Source organism: Siphateles boraxobius, unplaced genomic scaffold, assembly GCF_051911475.1.
Source record: "Siphateles boraxobius isolate OS27281-9 unplaced genomic scaffold, OSU_SipBor_1 9, whole genome shotgun sequence".
Taxonomy (NCBI): Eukaryota; Metazoa; Chordata; class Actinopteri; order Cypriniformes; family Leuciscidae; genus Siphateles; species Siphateles boraxobius.
This window is the reverse complement of record NW_027509219.1, coordinates 2,686,899-2,706,325: the sequence shown is the minus strand read 5'-3', so window position 1 is coordinate 2,706,325 and position 19,427 is coordinate 2,686,899. Positions and strand designations below refer to the sequence as shown.

General features: G+C 42.0%; 3 protein-coding genes across 3 annotated transcripts in view; 2 read left to right on the top strand and 1 right to left on the bottom strand.

Annotated features, from left to right (window-relative positions):
• The window catches only part of naa35 (N-alpha-acetyltransferase 35, NatC auxiliary subunit), a 287,987-nt gene that overhangs the window by 5,039 nt on the left and 263,521 nt on the right, over window positions 1-19,427 (top strand). The window lies entirely within an intron of this gene.
• Window positions 1-19,427, top strand: part of rmi1 (RMI1, RecQ mediated genome instability 1, homolog (S. cerevisiae)) — a 362,517-nt gene that overhangs the window by 208,160 nt on the left and 134,930 nt on the right. The gene's annotated exons all lie outside the window — the stretch shown is intronic.
• The window catches only part of frmd3 (FERM domain containing 3), a 116,347-nt gene continuing 97,469 nt past the window's right edge, over window positions 550-19,427 (bottom strand). Inside the window, exon 14 of the mRNA XM_077223815.1 lies at window positions 550-3,431. Coding sequence (XP_077079930.1) covers window positions 2,788-3,431 — 644 coding nt within the window. The 3' untranslated portion in view covers window positions 550-2,787. The remainder of the gene's footprint in view (window positions 3,432-19,427) is intronic.

The window sequence follows — 19,427 nt, the reverse complement described above, 5'->3', positions numbered from 1 at the left end:
GAGTCATATGGATTATCGTCACGATCGCTGTGTGTGGTTTTTCAAGCGTTAACCGAGTGGCACCCATTCACTTTTATTATTGACTCACAGAGATTAATTATTATTTTTTTAAAATCTTCATTCAAGTTTATCTGAAGAAAGAAAGTCATGTACATCGGGGATGGCATGAGGGCAATACATTTGGAGAGAATTTTCATTTTTGGGTGAACCTTTAATTACATATAAAAAGGTTCAATGGAAAAAACCATCACAGGTTTGGCATGCATGGGGATATATCAATAAATAAATAGAAAAACAAACTCCAAATCTATTTGCCAAACAAGTTATCCAAAATGAAGTTAATCAGGGACAAAAACACATTTCATGATTCGATCAGTTCCCAAGGAATAAAATCAAGTTGTGTGCTGCATGAGTGACTGAAACCCTTCACTGATACAATTTACACAATCAATACAACCTGCATTAAAAAGAAATATATAAATATATATAAAGATAACTATTACGAAGAGCCAACTGTGCAAATGAAATGTAGATTTTTGGGCCAAATGGACCATTTGTAAAGTAAATTTTATTAGCTGCACTTTCATTGTTTAAATACGTTCAATCTTTGGGGTTTTCCATAATGATATTGACACAACACATGTTCTTTAATAAGTGAATTTATGGCATTTCATGCAATTTGGTTATGTATTTTGTGTGATTACAGTGATCCGTTTCATAAGAGCCTCTCAAATGTACTAGTAACCTGCTGTTTACATCTGCTCATCACATCTTAAAATCTGAAAACACAAAATCAAAATCTGTTTTATAGTTTGTGCTTTTCTATATAAAAAACACAGCACAGCATTTTAAGGTAAACTATAGGTGATAATAAAAACATTTCACTTCTATACCACCTACTTTTTTGTGTAAATCAGTTTAAATAAGATAACTTAGGTGTTTTTTTTGCTGAAAAATATAACTAACTGTAAGCGTCACATAAGAATGTATAAAATTTTAAAAACAGATATTAAGTTTTAGCATGTATAGCTTTCCCTCGCTCAAATATCTGTGTGTGTGTGTTGCTCTGTGAGAGGATGAGAACGTTTAATCCAATACAGTGTTATGAGGTCAAAATCTGCTTGTCTTAATAGCTGATTTGATTTTTAAGAAAAATAAGTAGATTTAGGGAAGCGGGTCCGAGCTCATTTCCTGCCTGTGCCTCTTCTACATTTTGACTTGCATTATTTGTGTTGTTATGAAGGTTAATTGAGTCAAAGACATCAAATCATTTGATATGGACTCTTCATATGAGTGTACAGGATTTCACTTGGAAACTGCTATAAGGGTCCAAAATTAACTTACGTGTCAAATGTGAATAGAAAAATTGTCTTTTTTGTGAAAGACAAAAGTGTTTAACTGGCCAGTTTGGCTAGTTACGTAACCTTCCGCATCGTTTAACGGTGCCCTTCTTATGAAGGCTTGTTTCCGCCACGAAATAAAACATTCAAAAAGGTGATTACGAATTTTTATCTCACAATTCTGACTTTTTTCTTGCGGTTGCGAGTTTATATCTCACTCACAATTTAAACTTTATAACTTGCAATTCTGAGTTCATATCACAATTGCAAGAAAAAAAGCCAGAATTGTGAGTTTATTCAAGACTTCGCAATTCAGACATTTTTATTCACAGAATTGTGAGATATAAACTAAAAAGTTGGAATTACCTTTTTTATTTTTTTTATTGCATGGCGGAAACAAGCTTCAATATCCTCCGACCCTCACTGATGTAAGTGAATCAAAGAGATACAAACTGACTACAGAAAAGAAAAGATTTAGCCTCTTCTAACAAATTTACCATCAGACATTAAGCTAGGATGCCATGATGCGTCACATTCCTGCCATTAAGCCAGCAAAACAGAATAAAGTCGCAATGTGGGGAATAAAGTCGCAATGGGTCTAGATTTTTTATGTGAGAGCTGGTGTTTTACAAAGAGATTCACTAGTATGTGATGCTTGAGCTGCTGGGGAGTCAACTCAAAAGAGTCAATAAGAATTGATTCTTTTTGTAAAATCGTTGATTCCTATGGCTGAAGTCAGAGCTGTCTTGTAATCAAAAACCTCTAATGTTTTCCACAAATACATAAATCAAATATATATATATATATGATTTACTGTGTAAAACTTGAAGTCTCTCTTATGCTCACAAAGCCTGCATTTATTTGATCCAAAATGCAGTAAAACAGCATAACTGTGAAATATTACAGTTTAAATTAACTGTTTTCAAATTTCATATATTTAAAAAAAAATGAAAATTCCTCCAGTCTTCAGTGTCAAGAAACATTTCTTATTATTACCAATGTTGAAAACAGTTGTGCTGCTTAATATTTTTGTGGAAACTGGGATACTTTTTTGTATCCCACCATTGACCGAAAAGGCAAAAAGTTAATTTTGGACCCTGATTGATACGTTTTTTTAATGACAACAGGCATGTGAAATGAATGGAAAATATTGAAAAGGCATACATATCCACTATCAATGTTGAAATGTAAGATGCATTTCTATCCGAGCTGTGCTTTTCGTACACCCTTCATGAAGTTGTCTGGACTATCTGAGAATAGCCACATGCTGTTCTCTAATGCTACTTATAAAACTACAGCAGGGACACTGCCTCAGTTGCCGATATGAAAATGTATTGGCATGATTTGCAAAAGATGCGAAGGAATAAATCATATAATGTAGGAGAGCAAACCTGCCCATTCCATTTCCTTCCCGCCCCCGATCCCTGTAGTTCCTGAGCGGTGAGCCTCAGTCGCCCCATAGCTGCTCCGTTATGAGTTCGAGTTTGCAGAGGAACCAGCGTCGCATGGGGCAGTAGTACTCGTAGTGGAACTGCTCGAACTCGGGCGTCTGGCGGATGTCATGCAAGAAGGAGATGTCCAGGTCCGACTCCAGCAGGACGAGGAGGAGGGGAAGTAGAATCATGAGGAGGCCGATGGCCATCACCACCAAACGTGCTGCACTGCTCAGACAGGCCTGGATCTGGTGCCGCCCACTCGACGGGTTACACAGCGACTGCCGAAACGCCTCTCTGGCGAGTTCCCTCTCCCTCTCCGCCTGGAGCTCCACCTGCATCTCTGGATCAGCGTGCAGCTCCTTCAGCAAGCGCGCGGGACTCTGGAACAGCAGGTCTAAGCCGCCCTGAGCCTCCTCCACCGGCGTCGGGACCATGCTGGCACACGGGCTGTACGCCGTGTCAGATATGGTGAGGGTGCTGCACCCATCGTCTTCACGGATCTCTCTCCTTTCCTCATCTGCTCTCGTCCTATTGGCTGCCTCGTCTTCTCGCCTGCCCTGACCGTGGTTTTCCCTCTCCTCCATCTCTGCTTCCTCAGGAGTGACCGACGGTTTCAGTGGGGACAGATGGACAGATTCTTTCAAAGCCGAGAGTCCTGCGGAGTGAACAATTGGTTGTGTTAGTCACTAAAAATTCACTGGATTTCACCGACATATCCCGAAGGACGTACGGGTCATTGTCAGGATAGCTTATTATAGCTAAATAATAATAATTCATTACATTAACATAGTACTTTTCTCAGCACTCAAATCGCTTTATATGGAAATGGGAATCTCCTTAACCACCACCAATGTGCAGCATCCACCTGGATGATGCGACGGCAGCCATATTGCGCTGGAACGCCCACCACACAGCAGCTTATTGGTGGAGAAGAGACAGAGTAATGAAGACAATCAGTGTATATGGGGATGATTAGGAGGCCATGAGGATGGACAGAGGCCAATGGGCAAATTTGGCCAGGATGCCGGCCCGACAACCCTACTCTTTTTTCGAAGGACATCCTGGGATTTTTAATAACCAGAGAGTCAGGACATTGGTTTTAATGTCTCATCCGAAGGAGGGATGTTGTATCATGATTTTATATTGTCATATCGCCCAGCCCTAACTTGCTCCAAGGTAAAGCTCTAAGGCTTTCTGTAAAGCTGCTTGAAATGATGTGAAAAACGCTTTAAAAATAAAGAGAACAAAAAGAAACACTATTGACTTGAAGAAGAATGCAAAAGAACTTTTAAAATAAAACATTTTATTTTTAAATATTTTATTCCTCGTCAGAATAAAACTCATCATCTCCATTCATCATTGTTAAAATGAATAGAATTAAAAAAGAACCTAGAATTTGTCTCTGTTTAGTTTAATTCATTTCTATTTTCTAAAATGTTTTATTCATTTTCAGACAAAGTTTGTTTAACCTCAGTATGATGTGACATTTCCCCCTTCTCTCATCTTTCTGATTATTATTATTATTTTATTAAGTTTATTTAACCTTACGCCTCAGTCTACAGTCAGTCGCCATCTCTAAAAATGTTTAATACAGAAAATATTGTACTTGGCAAAAATAATATTTGTGTCGGGTAATGCGATGATATTCGATAAGTTAATAAACTATTAGACTTTTTTTTTGCATTAGAATCCTATTAACATTCAAGACCAAAAAAGTTGACACAAAACATGTTTTCAAAGACAAATGTAGGTTATTAATGTTTTTTCCCAAATTTCAATGTGTGATTAATTACAAGGCACAATGAAATGAGTGATATGAGAATTCTATATCTATATGTAAATAAATTCTAAAATAATCTTAAGTCTTTTTTTTGTTTGTTTGTTTGTTTGTTTTCTTTTGTTTGCAAGGCAGTTACCGCATAGAAATATGGATAATAGCTAGAATCTGACATCGGAAAACGTCTCGGGTTACGTGAGTTACCCTCGTTCCCTGAGAAGGGAACGAATGCTGCGTCAAGAATCAACACTACGGGGAATGCCCTTAGCATGACGCGTCTTAAGGGCACAGTCTGAAGCCTGAATAGAATTAGTCCAATCCTGATTGGTGCTGCGTGATGACGTCAGCCGTGACGTCGTATGTGACGGAGAGCGGAACTATAAAAAAGGCACCGGAACCCGGAAGCAGTAGCTTTCAATAGTCCGAAGCAAGTCGTCTCTAGGGGCTCGAAGAGTGTGGCCGAGGGACGCAGCGTTCGTTCCCTTCTCAGGGAACGAGGGTTACAGACATAACCCGAGAGGTTCCCTTCCGAGGGAACTCCCGCTGCGTCGAGAATCGACACTACGGGGAACGAAATACCCACTGCGCCACACTAAGAGAGTACGCCCAGGTGTGAAGCAATCTGGCACACTCAAGACGAGAGAACCTGTGAACCCGGTGTAGAGGGCAGATCCAGACTGTAATGTCTTATAAAAGTGTGAGGGGAGGCCCAGCCAGCGGCGTCACAGACCTCTCGAAGGGAAACGCCCCCAAGAAGGGCTCTAGAGGAGGCCACTCCTCTCGTGGAGTGGGCCTTAAGCAGAAGAGGTGAAGGCAGGTTGCGCACCTCGTAAGCTGCCGAAATAGCCTCTACAATCCATCTACTTAAAGGTCAGTTTGGAAGCAGGAGAACCCTTCCTAGGCGCCCCAAAACACACAAACAGCTGGTCCGATCTTCTCCAGCCTGAGGCTACCGGGCTTGCAGGAAGCGCTCGTCGAGCTTACTTTTTTTAGTCGCTTCCTGCTTCTCAGGGGGCAAATCGATATTTAATTTGGCCACAGCCCGAGTCACAACCTCCAGCAACTCCTCAAAGGCAGGCGAATGTGGTGATGGAGTTTCACATTCCCCTGCCTCGATGTTAATAACATCTAAATCCTCAGATTCAGATAGTTCTAACATCGGGTCCTCTCTGCGGTCGGGAGAAGCCGCAGGGCGGACTCCCGAACCGTGAGCGGGACCATGAGAACTGGCTGATGAGTGTTGGGAAAGGGCCGAAGCCGTCTCAACACTATCCACCAGATCTCTCTGCGATCCCCATGAATGCAAGCGCCGCGATGCCTCGACAAACGCGGGACCTGATCCATGGGGAGCGCGAGCCTGGCCTGATTCATCGAACAGGCTCAGGCGGGAGCGGAGCGTTCTAAGGGGCAATGTTTCACAGTTTGCACAGGCAGCACCCTCGAGCGCTGCCCGTGCATTCTCCACTCCCAAACAAACAACACAGAGTGAGTGTGTGTCACCCTCGCTTAAATAGCGTGGGCAAGGGGACACACACTGTGTAAACTGCTTTGCACTCTTCTCCATCACAAAATACCTTGTTTTTACTGAACAAACAACACCAAATAAGACAGACAGTTTCACATGTAACGCTTGCTGAAGGACAGAAAGCTACTGCTTCCGGGTTCCGGTGCCCTTTTTATAGTTCCGCTCACCGTCACATACGACGTCACGGCTGACGTCATCACGCAGCACCAATCAGGATTGGACTAGTTCTATTCAGGCTTCAGACGCGTCATGCTAAGGGCATTCCCCGTAGTGTCGATTCTCGACGCAGCGGGAGTTCCCTCGGAAGGGAACCTGTATGTATATATATATATATATATATATATATATACAGTATAAATATATATTAAAAAAATCATAAATGACCCAAGAACGACCCACATTCATAACATTCACTGTACACAACATCCTTTGAGCTAACTAAAATATTATTTTATGTCTTTGTGGCCTGCAAACTATTCCACAGTTTAAAGCTTTTGCTCTTGTAGTGTGCATGTCGTATGTGTTTATACAGCAGTTTAAAGGCACGGCTGCAGCCTGTGTTCTTTAGACAAGTCCCATCTAAATATAGACCCAGCTGCCTGGGTAGTGTGGATTAAGACAAGTCTCCCAGCTAAGTTGCCACTGACGTCGATGCTTCTCCATGCAACTATTCTCTAACACACACAGACCTCTGTAATGCCGTCTAACCATCTTCTTATTTCCCAATAATATTTTAACATAGCTGCTATTGAAAAAGAATTATGTCTCTTCACATAGAAACTAGATTGTTGGATCGAAAGCATTAATTCCACAATTAGTAATTAAATTATCTATAATTGACAGGGCGTACTAGATTTCAAGGCATCAGCATTGACAGCCACTTAACAGTGCCTGAAATGTAATATTTGTCAAACTAATTGGATAATCATGAGTTATCTATTGAACACCTTATACAGAAGCACACTTAAGCAAGTAGATGCAGGCATGGGCAAAAAGAAGATGTCACCATGGCGACATTGAGAGCCATTTAGCCCAGGAGGATGTAACAGTCATCACTAGCAACAGACCATCATGGCTACCATGGCAACAGTTAGATGCAACAAAAACTTAATATGAGGGTGATTTTCATAAAGAATGGAAAATATGTTAAAAAAAGGAAAGAAAACAATGTCATTTTTCACAAAATTAAACATCCCCTGTCATATATTTTCTTTAGATAAAATATCCTTAAATTAAGTTTATATTTTAGTCAATTATACTCTAATGTAAATCTAAAATAATATCCGAAAATAACATTTTAGTTTATGAGAAATGAAAAATGAAACAAAATATTTGTATAAACATTTAACCAAAAATCCTGACATTTAACAAAAGCTCCTGAAATAACATTATACTTAACACACTATTGTACTACAATGTTGTAAATTCTTTGGGTTTAGTAATTAATTTTCTGTGCTTTAGTGTTGAATTAATCAGGCTTAATACGTGCATTTTTGTCAACCCTTTGGTCATTATTTTATTATATTATATTATTGACAAGTTAAACCAAAGTAGGATCAAGACTTTTCAGCTGCCATTAAAGAATAATTTTCAAAAATGATTTACTTATCCTCATGTCGTTCCAAACCTGTATAAATGTCTTTCTTCTGCGGATTACAAAAGATATTTTGAAGAATGTTGGTAACCAAACAGTTTTGGTGCCCATTGATTTCCATTAAACGGACAATATATATATATATATATATATATATATATATATATATACACACACACAGAACATTTTCAAAATATCTTCTATGTTATGTTCAAAAAGACTCAATTTTATTTTGGGGTGACCGATCCCTTTAATTTTTCAGAATGATGCAAGGTTGCTAGCCAATGAAGAAATCAAGTAGGAATCATTATTTTAACAGTATTTTGGAAGCTTCCGTACCGGTTCCTGAGATGCGGTTTCCATGGCCAAGCAACCGCACATATACGTCTCGTGCCGTGTAGTTGGCCATGCGGAGCTGCAGGTTGTGACGCGTGGTGATCTTCACCTGACAGCGAATGGCATCCACCCGCTCTTCCAAATCTTCATCCAAAACCGTATTCAGAACCTCATCTGCATTCTCTTGTAGACATTCCTCAGCAACAACTTCACAACCCACCACACTGTGAACACCACTTCCACGCTCCCCCTGCTCTCCGAGAATCTCCATATCTGACCCCCTCCACACCTCCCTCTCAATCCCAACCTCACTGCACAATGACCTTCTCACAACTTCTGTCTGGTTGAATGATGTCAAATACTCTCCCTAACTCTTCTGGCTGGGTTAATGCTGTAATAAATCACACACACCCATAGAATGGGGTCGTCCTGCCGGCCCCTTTCCTTCACCGGATAGCGGGCATGTCGAGAGTGTTAACAAAGTCGGGGCATTAGGGGTCGGATCAGCCCAAATGCAGGATGAGCTATTTATACAGCATCAGTCATATCACAAGGCTTTGCTAATCACAGGGGCTGATTATGGTGAAAAGATCCACTCCGGAGTACAGTACAGCTAGCAGACATCACACTCATCCTGATCTGAGGTGTCATGCTGTAGTCCCTGAACAATCTCTTTTCAATACTTTATTAAAGAGTCATGAACCCCCCTGTTTCAGCACCAGTTAGTTCTCACCACCGTTTCGAAAATGCTACAAAAAGTGGGCGTGGCAAACTGCAGAGTCGAGAGGGAAGAGGGTAAACTGACAACACAACAATAACTTCTGATTCAGACATAGGGCTGGATAATCACAATATTTTTTTCATATAATACGATAGCGAGATTTACCATTCATTGACCATTAATGGGAAAGGAAATGCTTTCCACATATTTTTAGAGCTTGAAAATTTATGTAAACATGTAAACTTGTTTGTTCAAAATTAAACTCCACGGAGTAGCTACCTGTCACGGTTGGCTGTAGTCACAACTTGCACAACGAAGGAGATTAAGGACTTAATTGTCTTTAATAATGAACAACTCAGGAGAACACAACCAAGGAACAAAGGATAACTCAGGGCTTATAAACACAAGAGGTAATCAGAGTAGAAACAGAACAGCTGTGGGAAACTAATTAACAACCAATGAGACTAATTAGTGAACTAAGGAAAACAAAATCACAGAAATTGAGCAGAGACAGAACATAAATGTTACAGTAGGTCCCCCTCCTGGAAGGCGCATAAAGAGCCCACCTGTGGAGGGAGGGGGCTCTGGAGGTGGGTGTTGAGGACATGGACAGGAGTCGGTGGAGACAGAGAAGTCGGTGGAGAGAGACACCATGGTGGAGCCAACAGTGGGAGGAGCTTTGACTGAAGGGCTGGCTGGAACCCAGGGACTGACTGACGAAGGTGGAACCAGGGTGCATGGAGTATGGAGAGGCCGAAGGATCACGGTGACATCCACGGCCCAGAAGCATAAGGTGGAGCTGCTGGGTCATGGGACTGAGGCAGAGACAGGGGCTCAGCAGAACATGGATACGACAGCGGGAGTGAGGATGACAGGGAAGCCGGAGAAGCCTAGTGGAGCCGAAAGGGTAAAGGGTCGAGGCCTGGTCCTCTCCTGGCTCTGAGATGGACTTAACACAGCACACTTCGACTCCAAGGAGACCCAGGTTGCAGGCTCTAGCACTTGTTCTGAGGTAGTCGTTGGCTTTTCTGCCTCGCAGATGGTGAACGGGGAGTCGTCCAGCTAGAGCACCCACCACCAATATTCCTCCAGCGCCCTCTGCTCACAGGTCATGAGGCAATGTAATACTGGTAAGTCCAAATTTTCCCCTATATTACTCACTTGGAGGGTCCTGTATTCTGTCAAGGGTGGCTGTAGTCACAACTCACATGATGGAGAAGATATATTATAGTATATAGATAGATACAGTATATAGACAGTATATAGATATATAAAGATATAAATAGATATATAATAAGGAAATTATAGCATTTAATAATAAATGCAACTCAGGAGAACACAACCCCATCAAACATAGACGATAAAGGACAAGGAACTAAGGATAACTCAGGGCTAAACAGAGGTAAAAATAGTCAATTAGAGTAGAAATAGAACAGGTGTGGGGAACTATTTAACAACCAACTAGACTACTTAGTGAACTAAGGCAAATCATTTATTAGTGACTTGCACTGACTGCATCATTATTCAGAAGGAGACAACACAGGTAACTCAAGTTCACAGAAGTTTATTAACAGGTAGCAGACAGCAAGCAGGATAATTCGACGAGTGTTCATAAATTAGATGAATAAGCAGACTTAGATTAACTGGTTATAGTCTCTGTCCTTTGCAGGTGCTGTGATGGTGACGGCGGTAGATAAACCGGTGGATAAGAAAGCCAATAAGATGAAGGGCGACGACGGGCAGGAATCTCAACGGGTGAGGAATCAGATAAGCTGTACGGGTGGAGACAACACTGTCTTTCCATAAGGATTGACGAGACCAGACACCGGTACTGTGTGAAGTGCAGGTTTTTGCAGAGTGGTGCTGATGAGAGTAATAGATAGCAGGTGCAGGTGATTGTGGAGTGTGTGCAGTTGGTGAGCAAGAAGGATTCTGGGAAGCGTAGTGCTGAAAGTAACTGAGCTGGTGACTTTGACAGTACATTCCCCTCCCGGAAAACGGCACCTCACGCAAAATGTATTCCAGCCGGACTGGAAGTGTTGGACGTCCTGGAGCTGTGTCAGGTGACGAGCAGGTAACTAGGGATGTCTCCAGGACGGCACTGGCAACCCAGGGAGGCGCTGGCAGTTCTGGAAAGCATGGCGGTGGACACACTGTAGCTCAGGGGTCCATGGGGGTGCAGGTAGTTTAGGAAGCCATGGCGGTGCAGATAGCTCATGAGTCCGAAACAGGTGTCAAATAAATCAACTAAAGGTGATTCCATTTTGCCGCCGTGGCCATGACGAGGAGACTGGTGAAGGTCACCGTGACTGTGACTATGAGCAGGGAGAACAGAAGGTCAGATAATTTGTTTTGTCAGTGCTCTCCGGGCTGAGTTCTGGTACGTAAGCGGGTTCCTAGGTGTGCTCTGGGATGAGTGCGAGTTCAGGGCTGAACTCTTTGACTGGCGTGAGCACTGGGCTGAACTTTGGTGCTGGAGCGAGCACTGGGCTGAGCTCTGGGACTGAGACAAACACTGGGCTGAGCTCTGAGGCAGGTGCGGGCTCTGAAGTGGAAGCAGAAACAGCGCTGAGTTCAAGGACTGGGGCGGACTCAGGGATTGGAGCCATCACTGTAGACAGTCAGGGGCTAGAGCCATCACTGGACAACAGTCAGAGGCTGGAACCTTTCACTGGATGACAGTCAGGGACTGGAGCCATCACCGGACTCTGGACAGCGACTGGAGCCACCACCGAACTCTGGACAGGGACTGCTTGCATGAAAGGTGTGAGGTGGGGCTGGACAATGGTGATTGTGTCTTCCTCCGCTCTGCCAACGAGGAATGAGGACCCATCTATCCATAGCACGAAGTTGATTTAATTCTCCAGCGTCCAGGATAGGTCTCCTCGCGGCATCACAAAGCGGGTCTCTTCGTCCAGCCCGCACCAAAATCCTCCATCAGGGTGAGGTTACTGCAGGTGGCTCGGTGGCGGATGTCAACGAACTTCTTTACATATTCCTTCAGGCATCTGCCACCCTGGAAAACAAAAACTGTCGCTCCCTCCCATGAGTTTCTTACCATTCAAGGGGGCAACATTGATGGACGCAATTACCATGCTCCTTCTCATCTCTATGGTCTGGTCTTCTGTCCCAATACAGAAGGAGACAACACAAGTACCTCAAGTTCACAGAAGTTTATTAGCAGATAGCAGAGAGGGGGCAGGATAATCCGGTGAGTGTTCATCAAATAGATGAATAAGCAGACTTAGTTTAACGGGTAATAGTCTCTGCGTCCATTGCAGGGGCTGTGATGGTGATGGTGGTAGATAAACTGGTGGATCAGAAGACAAGAAGACAAAGGAGGATGATGGGCAGGAATCTCAGCAGGTGAGTAGTTCAGGTAAAGAGTCAGGTAATGAGTCAGGTCACTTCTATGGGTGGTAACAACACTGTCTTTCCATAAGAATTGATGAGACCAGACACAGGTACTGTGTGAAGTGCAGGCTTTTGTAGAGAGATTCTAATGAAGGTAATAGACAGGTGATTGTGGAGTGTATGCAGTTGGTGATCAGGAAGAATTCTGGGAAGTGTAGTGCTGAGAGTAACTGAGCTGGTGTTTGTGATAGATAGGGCTGGGCGATATGGCCTAAAAAAAAATTTACGATTTAAAGATTGCAGATTCAGCTTGTAAATGTTTTCGGCAGGTGTGCTTCTGCTGCCGCGGTCTTGCTGATTTGCCATGTTGTTTGTGTATCTTTATCATGGCAAGCGCTGAGCCCGGATGGAACTACAGGAGCCCAGATGGGAGCATCGGCGGTTGTTAAAGAGAAAACCGATTTTCATAAAAAAAAACGGCGTAAACTACACATTCGAGTTAATCGATAAAGTCGATTTATCGCCCAGCCCTAGTGACAGACTAGTCTCGCGTAGCCAGACCTTCAGACTGACGGCAGAAGGTCTGGACTCTATCGCAGCTTTACTTGGCCAAGGACCGCCCAAAAGGACGTTTAACTGACATGTAACGCAACCAATCAAAGTTTGTTTTGTTCCGCATCATGTTTAGGGGCGTGCCAATATAATCTCGATGTCCCTACAATAACAGACCGGAGTGCATCTAATAAATTATTCATTCAAGAATGTGTGCAAGTTTACTACAACAATGGAGCCGCAAACTTCACATACTTTTGAAAATTCAGCGTTTAGTTGATCCTGGTAAGCCCAGTCACAGTTGTAAACACAATGGCTTTCTTCTTCCACGAGGGGTTTTGGCCTCACGCCATTTGTTTCCAGATGGACCGATAAAGAACGCGACACACGTCTCCTGGACATCCTGTAAAATTCAACCAATCAGAATGCGACTTCGAAACTCCAGAAGTTTTTCAGGAGGTGTGCCATATGCCTCAGACGTTCACCCAACGGTTCTGAGGCTAAGACTAGTGTGATAAGCTGTTAGATTAATCCATATCGAGAAAAAATGTCCAGAACTTATCATCGTTATCGACGTAAATTTTATCAAGATTTCGATATGATATTGTATGATATCACCCAGCCCTATTCAGACAGTTTTATTTTACTCTCAAAATAATCAAAGATTCCCATAAATTCAAGCTGCAGAACACGCAACAAAATATATTATTAAAAATAGAATATATATTATACATGGTTTTGTAAGCTCACCGTAAATTACACAAGTACTTTAGCCTACATTTCCTGTGACAGCTATAATTTAATGCACAAATAAATTCACAGCTGTTCACATTTGTAACGTTTTCGAATGATTTATTAATTTTTGTTGCTTATTTTGCTACGTTTTTATAAGCCATTTGATCGGCAATATCGGTAAAACAATGTTGATGAATCTTGTTTGTGTCGAAGACTCAGAATCTATTGATGAGAGCTTACTGTATGTGACGCAGAAACTCTTATAAAGCAAAAACAAACACTCATTTCTGATCCATAAATGCATTTCTCACTTAATGTATGCGATCTTACAGTTTGAAGGACGTCATAGGAAATCATCCTGTCATGAATAATTAAGCGAAGAATCTTCTCATAGGATAAGGACACACAGTCTCATGAATAATTATAATTAATAATTAGAGTCATCAATGTACTATGGTACAAGAAAACCAACGTAGACATGAAGACGAATTAAACTCGGAAGATAAAAATAATGTCAAAAAAAGCTTAAAATAGACTAGTTTTCTCCTACAATTAAAATTAATGGATGGTAACATTGTCTTCTATGATGCTCAACACGCACACCACTCTGTTAAAATCTCAGAGAAATTTAGCTTAGGGTTTCATTTCCCTTTGATATTTCATGAACAGATATTAAAGGAATAAAACATTTAGGTTAAGTAAGTTAAGATCAGTTGTTAACATTTCTGGCATTATGTTGATTACCACAAAATATTTTAACTCATCCTTCCTTTTCTTCAAAAAAAAAGGCAGTACTAAATGGGAGTACTAAGCTGAACTTCAGAGAGCTGTTTGACCCACTTAAGAAGGACTTAAGTACATCTTTATATGTAATTTCATAACTACTTGTATTGTCTTTGAAATATGGTTATAGTGTACTTTAATTTTATGTTATGTATATCATATTTGTAATTACACATTTGTAATAAAGTTGTAATTAAGTTGAAATTTTGTACATTTAAAATATAAAGTAAAACTTTTAATTTAACATTATTAAAAAGTGCACTGAAGTGCATTCATGTCATGAAAGTCGACTCATACATCGACCCAAAAAGTACATTTTTGGGTCTGATATTCCTTTAAGGCTTCTAGCAGTACTGTTGTGTGATGTAAAGCAACTAAAACAAAAGTGTGTAAGACTCAAAGACGATTTAAATATTTCTCACCCAAAGCAGTTAACACTGTCTAATCTAACAAATCAACTCCTTGCAGTAATCACAGCATGCCTTGATTGCTGCATAATGAAAGATTAAAAAGCCTTTGAAATGGATGAAGCTGCAATATCTAATAGACAGTGGAATTTGGAAACCCACTGTAATATCTAAGATCCGAGTCAACAAATGGTCTACTTTAATCAAAAGCTATGTTGTTGTCTTGATTGAGTTGTAAATTTCCCCCTTAAATAGCTAAAAGCTACTTTAGCATTTTGCTGACAGATTCATCGTACCAAAGAGAAGCCAGATTTTCATGTATGGGTCACTGTTCTCTAAGGTGGAAAACTGAAAGTTTTAAAGGGGTCCTATTATGCTTTTTTACATTTTCAACTTTCTATAGAGTATAATGTCGTTCTCTATATCAGTGCGCACCGTTTCTGAACTCCCTGAAACGCCTCCATTGTAGTCTTGAGTTTTCTTCTGAGAACGAACACGTCGTAATATTCCTCATTTAAATAATTTCCATCCAAGGCAAACGCAAACTAGCAGAAAGGCTGCTTTATTTAAGTTAGTAGTGTGTTGAAGCTCGAGTTTGTTAGTGGTGTGACATTTCCCAAACACGCTCCAAGCAGTTGACCAATCACAACACACTGGTCCAGCCGACCAATCAGAGCACATTGAGCTTTTCGGAAGGAGGGGCTTCATAGAGACGGGAACTAAACAGAACGTTTCTGACAGACTGGGAAGAGAGCAGCTGCAACAATATCAAATATGTGAAAAATAAGGTGTTTTTTTTAACATTCAAGCATGACAACCTGTTCTAGAAGAGCCCAAAAAGAAAATCAGTAAACAAAAAAAGTAGGTAAATAGCTTTATAATACATTTCGTTTTAGCATGTTACATTTTTGTAAAATAAACTAGTTTGTTCCAATCTCTATATCTGTCTTAGCAAGCACATTATTTTAAAACAGGATTGTCACAGGTTAACCTGGTGACTCTATAAACTTGGACTTACAAACATACACCCATTTCACTGATACTGTGCATTGCCGGCAATATTAACATCTGTGTACACATCAGGAAGGTGTTATGGATTTTTTGTTTTGTTCAGTCTAAAGTTTGTTACTGCTGTATTTTGTTATAATTTTCAACTCTTTATAGTTTTTCTTTAAGTTTGTCATTATTTTTCTAAAAGAACAGAATGCCAGAAACACACAATAATTCATATGATAATTACCTTTATTTTTCCACATATCTTCCACAAACCTTATTGCAGTTAAACTTCCCAGTTCACACTCTGTACAACCAAACCCACAATCCAGGTTAAACTGTTTTTTATAGTAACAGCCACATCACTTCCTGTGGAAGATACCATTTTGGTGGGATGTCAGAGGAGGGGGGAGTTAGAAACAGTTGTGTTTGCCATATAATTTGTTGTTAAACTCTTTCTCTGTTAATTTTTGTGGTTTTAGCTGTTTTGGAGGTTTAAGAGTTGTGTTGGGTGTTTATATTATTTAAATTGATTGGTACAAACGTTTTCGTTTGTACCTGTGGTTGGTATGCCCTATAGGCGGGGCTTCAGCCTATAAATAGGCTTGCTGGATGAAAGAATTTCAGTTCTGATTGTGAACTCAGAGAAATTGAATACTGAGCAGTGTTGTGAACATTGGGCCATTTGGTTTAGCCAAAATTAGCACATTGTTGCGGTTTTCTTTTCTTTTTGTACAGTTTTTATTTATTTTTGTTTTCTCCTGCACTGTAAATATTTTAGCACCTTCCAATAAAACACCATTTTGGATTTTGCATCAACTTTTTGTACAGCACGTCATTTCCCTTTTCCACTCCAACTGGTTGGCTTCCCTACATATGGTGTCAGAAGTGGGATCCTCCCACCAGTGAGTGACGTGCCTGTATAAGGTAATGCCCTGCTGAGATGCCACCCAAAACGAGGGGTCAGCCTGTAGAGGGCACAGATGCAGTAATGGACCAAGGTGCTGTTGGAGGTGTTGACGAGGAGAGATTGCTGCCTGCGGAAATCCCAGCCACTGGTGGAGATGCTGCCATCACAGCGCTGGCACAAATGTTCCAGTCATTTATGCTGTACCAAAAGGATCGGGATGAAAGGCAGGAGAGGGATGCTTCTCGCCGCGAGCAAAATTACAAGGTCCTCAGCCACCAGGTCACCCAAATGCAGCTAGACATGGAGTGGACAAGACATGGAGCTTCGGAAGGAGCTGCAAAGCGGGTTTTAGACCATGAACCTCGAATAGCCAAGCTGGAGGACAGTGATGATATTGAACACTACCTTACAACTTTTGAGAGACTTGCAGAGGTGTATCAGTGGCCAAGGGGCGACTGGGCCGTTCGTCTTATTCCCTTGCTAACTGGCAAGGCCCGAAGTGCTTTTGTGGCTATAAATCCCTCACATACCAGAGACTATGACCAAGTGAAAGCTGCAATCTTAAAAAAATATGAAATCAGTGCAGAGACATACCGGTTGAGATTCCGATCCCTTAGTACCCCTGCCGATGAGACCCCTACGGAACTCTACATCCGACTGAAGGACTTGTTCTCCAAATGGGTACACTATGAGCAAAGTAATAAGAGGGACATTATGGAGTCCCTTGTGCTGGAGCAGTTCCTGCGAGTGTTGTACCCTGAGGTGAGGACTTGGGTAAAGGAAAGAGATCCCGACACTGCTGCAGAGGCTGCAACATTGGTTGAGGCCTACATTGCTGCACGGAAGGGACCTGGAACTACTCGATATGCTGGCATTCTCCACTCTTCGAAGGGTAAGTCTGATGGGTTGGGGGTGGGTTCAAACTCTCAAAGTGGCCCTAAAATCTTCAAGCCCATTCATTCTAAACCACCAACATCAGCCACAATGCCCCAGACCACAGTTAAGGGAGAGATTGTTGTATGTTATAACTGTGGTGAGCCAGGTCATACTAGGCCCCTTTGCCCGCTCAAAAAGCCCAAGACAACTGGTCTTTGTTATATGCCCCGGCCAGAACAGTTAAGAACACAGCCCGATCGGGAACCAGTCATCACTGTACTGTTAAATGGTAAACCCCTTTCAGCGTTGGTGGACACAGGTTGTTCCCATACTCTGGTACAGGCCCAATATATACCCAGAGATTCCTGGAGTGAAGGAGATGTAGTAACAGTTTGTTGTGTGCACGGGGATAGCACTGAGTTGCCTACTGCTGAGGTTTATATTGAGGTCTGTAATCAGTCATATCTGATGAATGTGGGTGTTGCTACCAAGCTGCCCTATCCTGTACTGTTAGGTACTGACTTCCCTGTATTAGCTGAATTGGTGCAAGAGACTGTATGGTGTGGTGTTGTCACGAGAGCCCAAGCAAAGCAGCTTACTCAGGTTCCACAGCCCCAAGAAATAACACCAGAAACACTGCAAGAAATGCCCTTCAGCTCTGAGACTAGTTTAGGTGAGTCACGGCCTACAGAGCAGGAAAGGCTGCAGAAACGCAGGGAGTGGGTTGAGGGGTTGTTGGAAACTTCAGAGCAAGCTGAGGAAGGGGCAGAAGAACCCGAACTCACTGAAGCAGACTTAGTTGTCCCTGGTAATCTAGCCCAACTTCAGCGTGAGGATTCAACCTTGACTGAATGTTTAAAACAGGCTGAGGAAAATGAGGGTGTTGTGTCTTTGCTTGGTGAGACTTTTGTAGTACAAAATAGTCTTTTGTACCGACAGAGTAAGGAAGACGGACTGCAGCTGGTAGTACCTAAGGCATACAGGAAGGAGGTATTAGAACTTGGGCATTCTATACCCTGGGCAGGTCACTTGGCTTTTATGAAGACATTAATGCGAATTGCAAAAAGATTTTACTGGCCAAAGATGTACAGTGAGGTTAAGGAGTTCTGTAAATCTTGTCCAGAATGCCAGCTCACTACTGGCCGTACTCCTGCCTACGCACCCCTTATACCACTTCCTGTAGTTGACACTCCTTTTAAGAGAATAGGAGTTGACGTAGTTGGGCCTGTGGAAAAGAGTCAGAGAGGGAACCGATTTATCTTGGTTATTTGTGATTATGCTACCAGGTACCCTGAGGCATACCCATTACGAGAGGTCACAGCTAAGCAAATAGCCACTGTACTCCTACGATTTTTCTCTCAGGTTGGCATACCTCAGGAAGTGCTCACAGATCAGGGTCCAAACTTCATGAGCCACACCCTACAAAAAGTATATCAATTGCTGGGCATAAAGAGAGTACGAACCACCCCTTACCATCCTCAGACTGATGGTCTTGTTGAACGTTTCAACCAGACCTTGAAAACCATGCTGAGGAAATATGTTTCTGAAACGGGCAAGGACTGGGACAAGTGGCTTCCATTCCTCCTGTTTGCATATAGGGAGGTGCCTCATGCATCTACAGGGTTCTCGCCATTTGAACTGCTGTATGCTCACCATGTCAGAGGGCCTCTGGATGTACTGAGAGAGAGTTGGGAGGCCACTGATAAACCAGAAAAGAAAAACATTCTCTCCTACATATTAAAGATGAGAGAGCATCTGCAGAAGACAACAGTCCTTGCACGAGAAAATCTCCTGCAGTCTCAAAAACGTAAAAAAGACTGGTACGACCGAACAGCCAGATCCCGTACATTTGAGCCAGGTGAAAAGGTCTTGTTGTTGTTACCAACGAGTGAGCATAAACTGCTGGCTAAGTGGCAGGGCCCCTACCAAATAAAGAGGAAAGTGGGTCCTGTGACATATGAGATCGAGATCCCATCCAGGACCCAGCCCTTGCAAATCTTCCATGTTAACATGTTGAAGAAGTGGTATGCTCGTTCCACACAACAAGGACCTACATCTGAGGAAGTGGCGGAAACCACAACTGCTTTG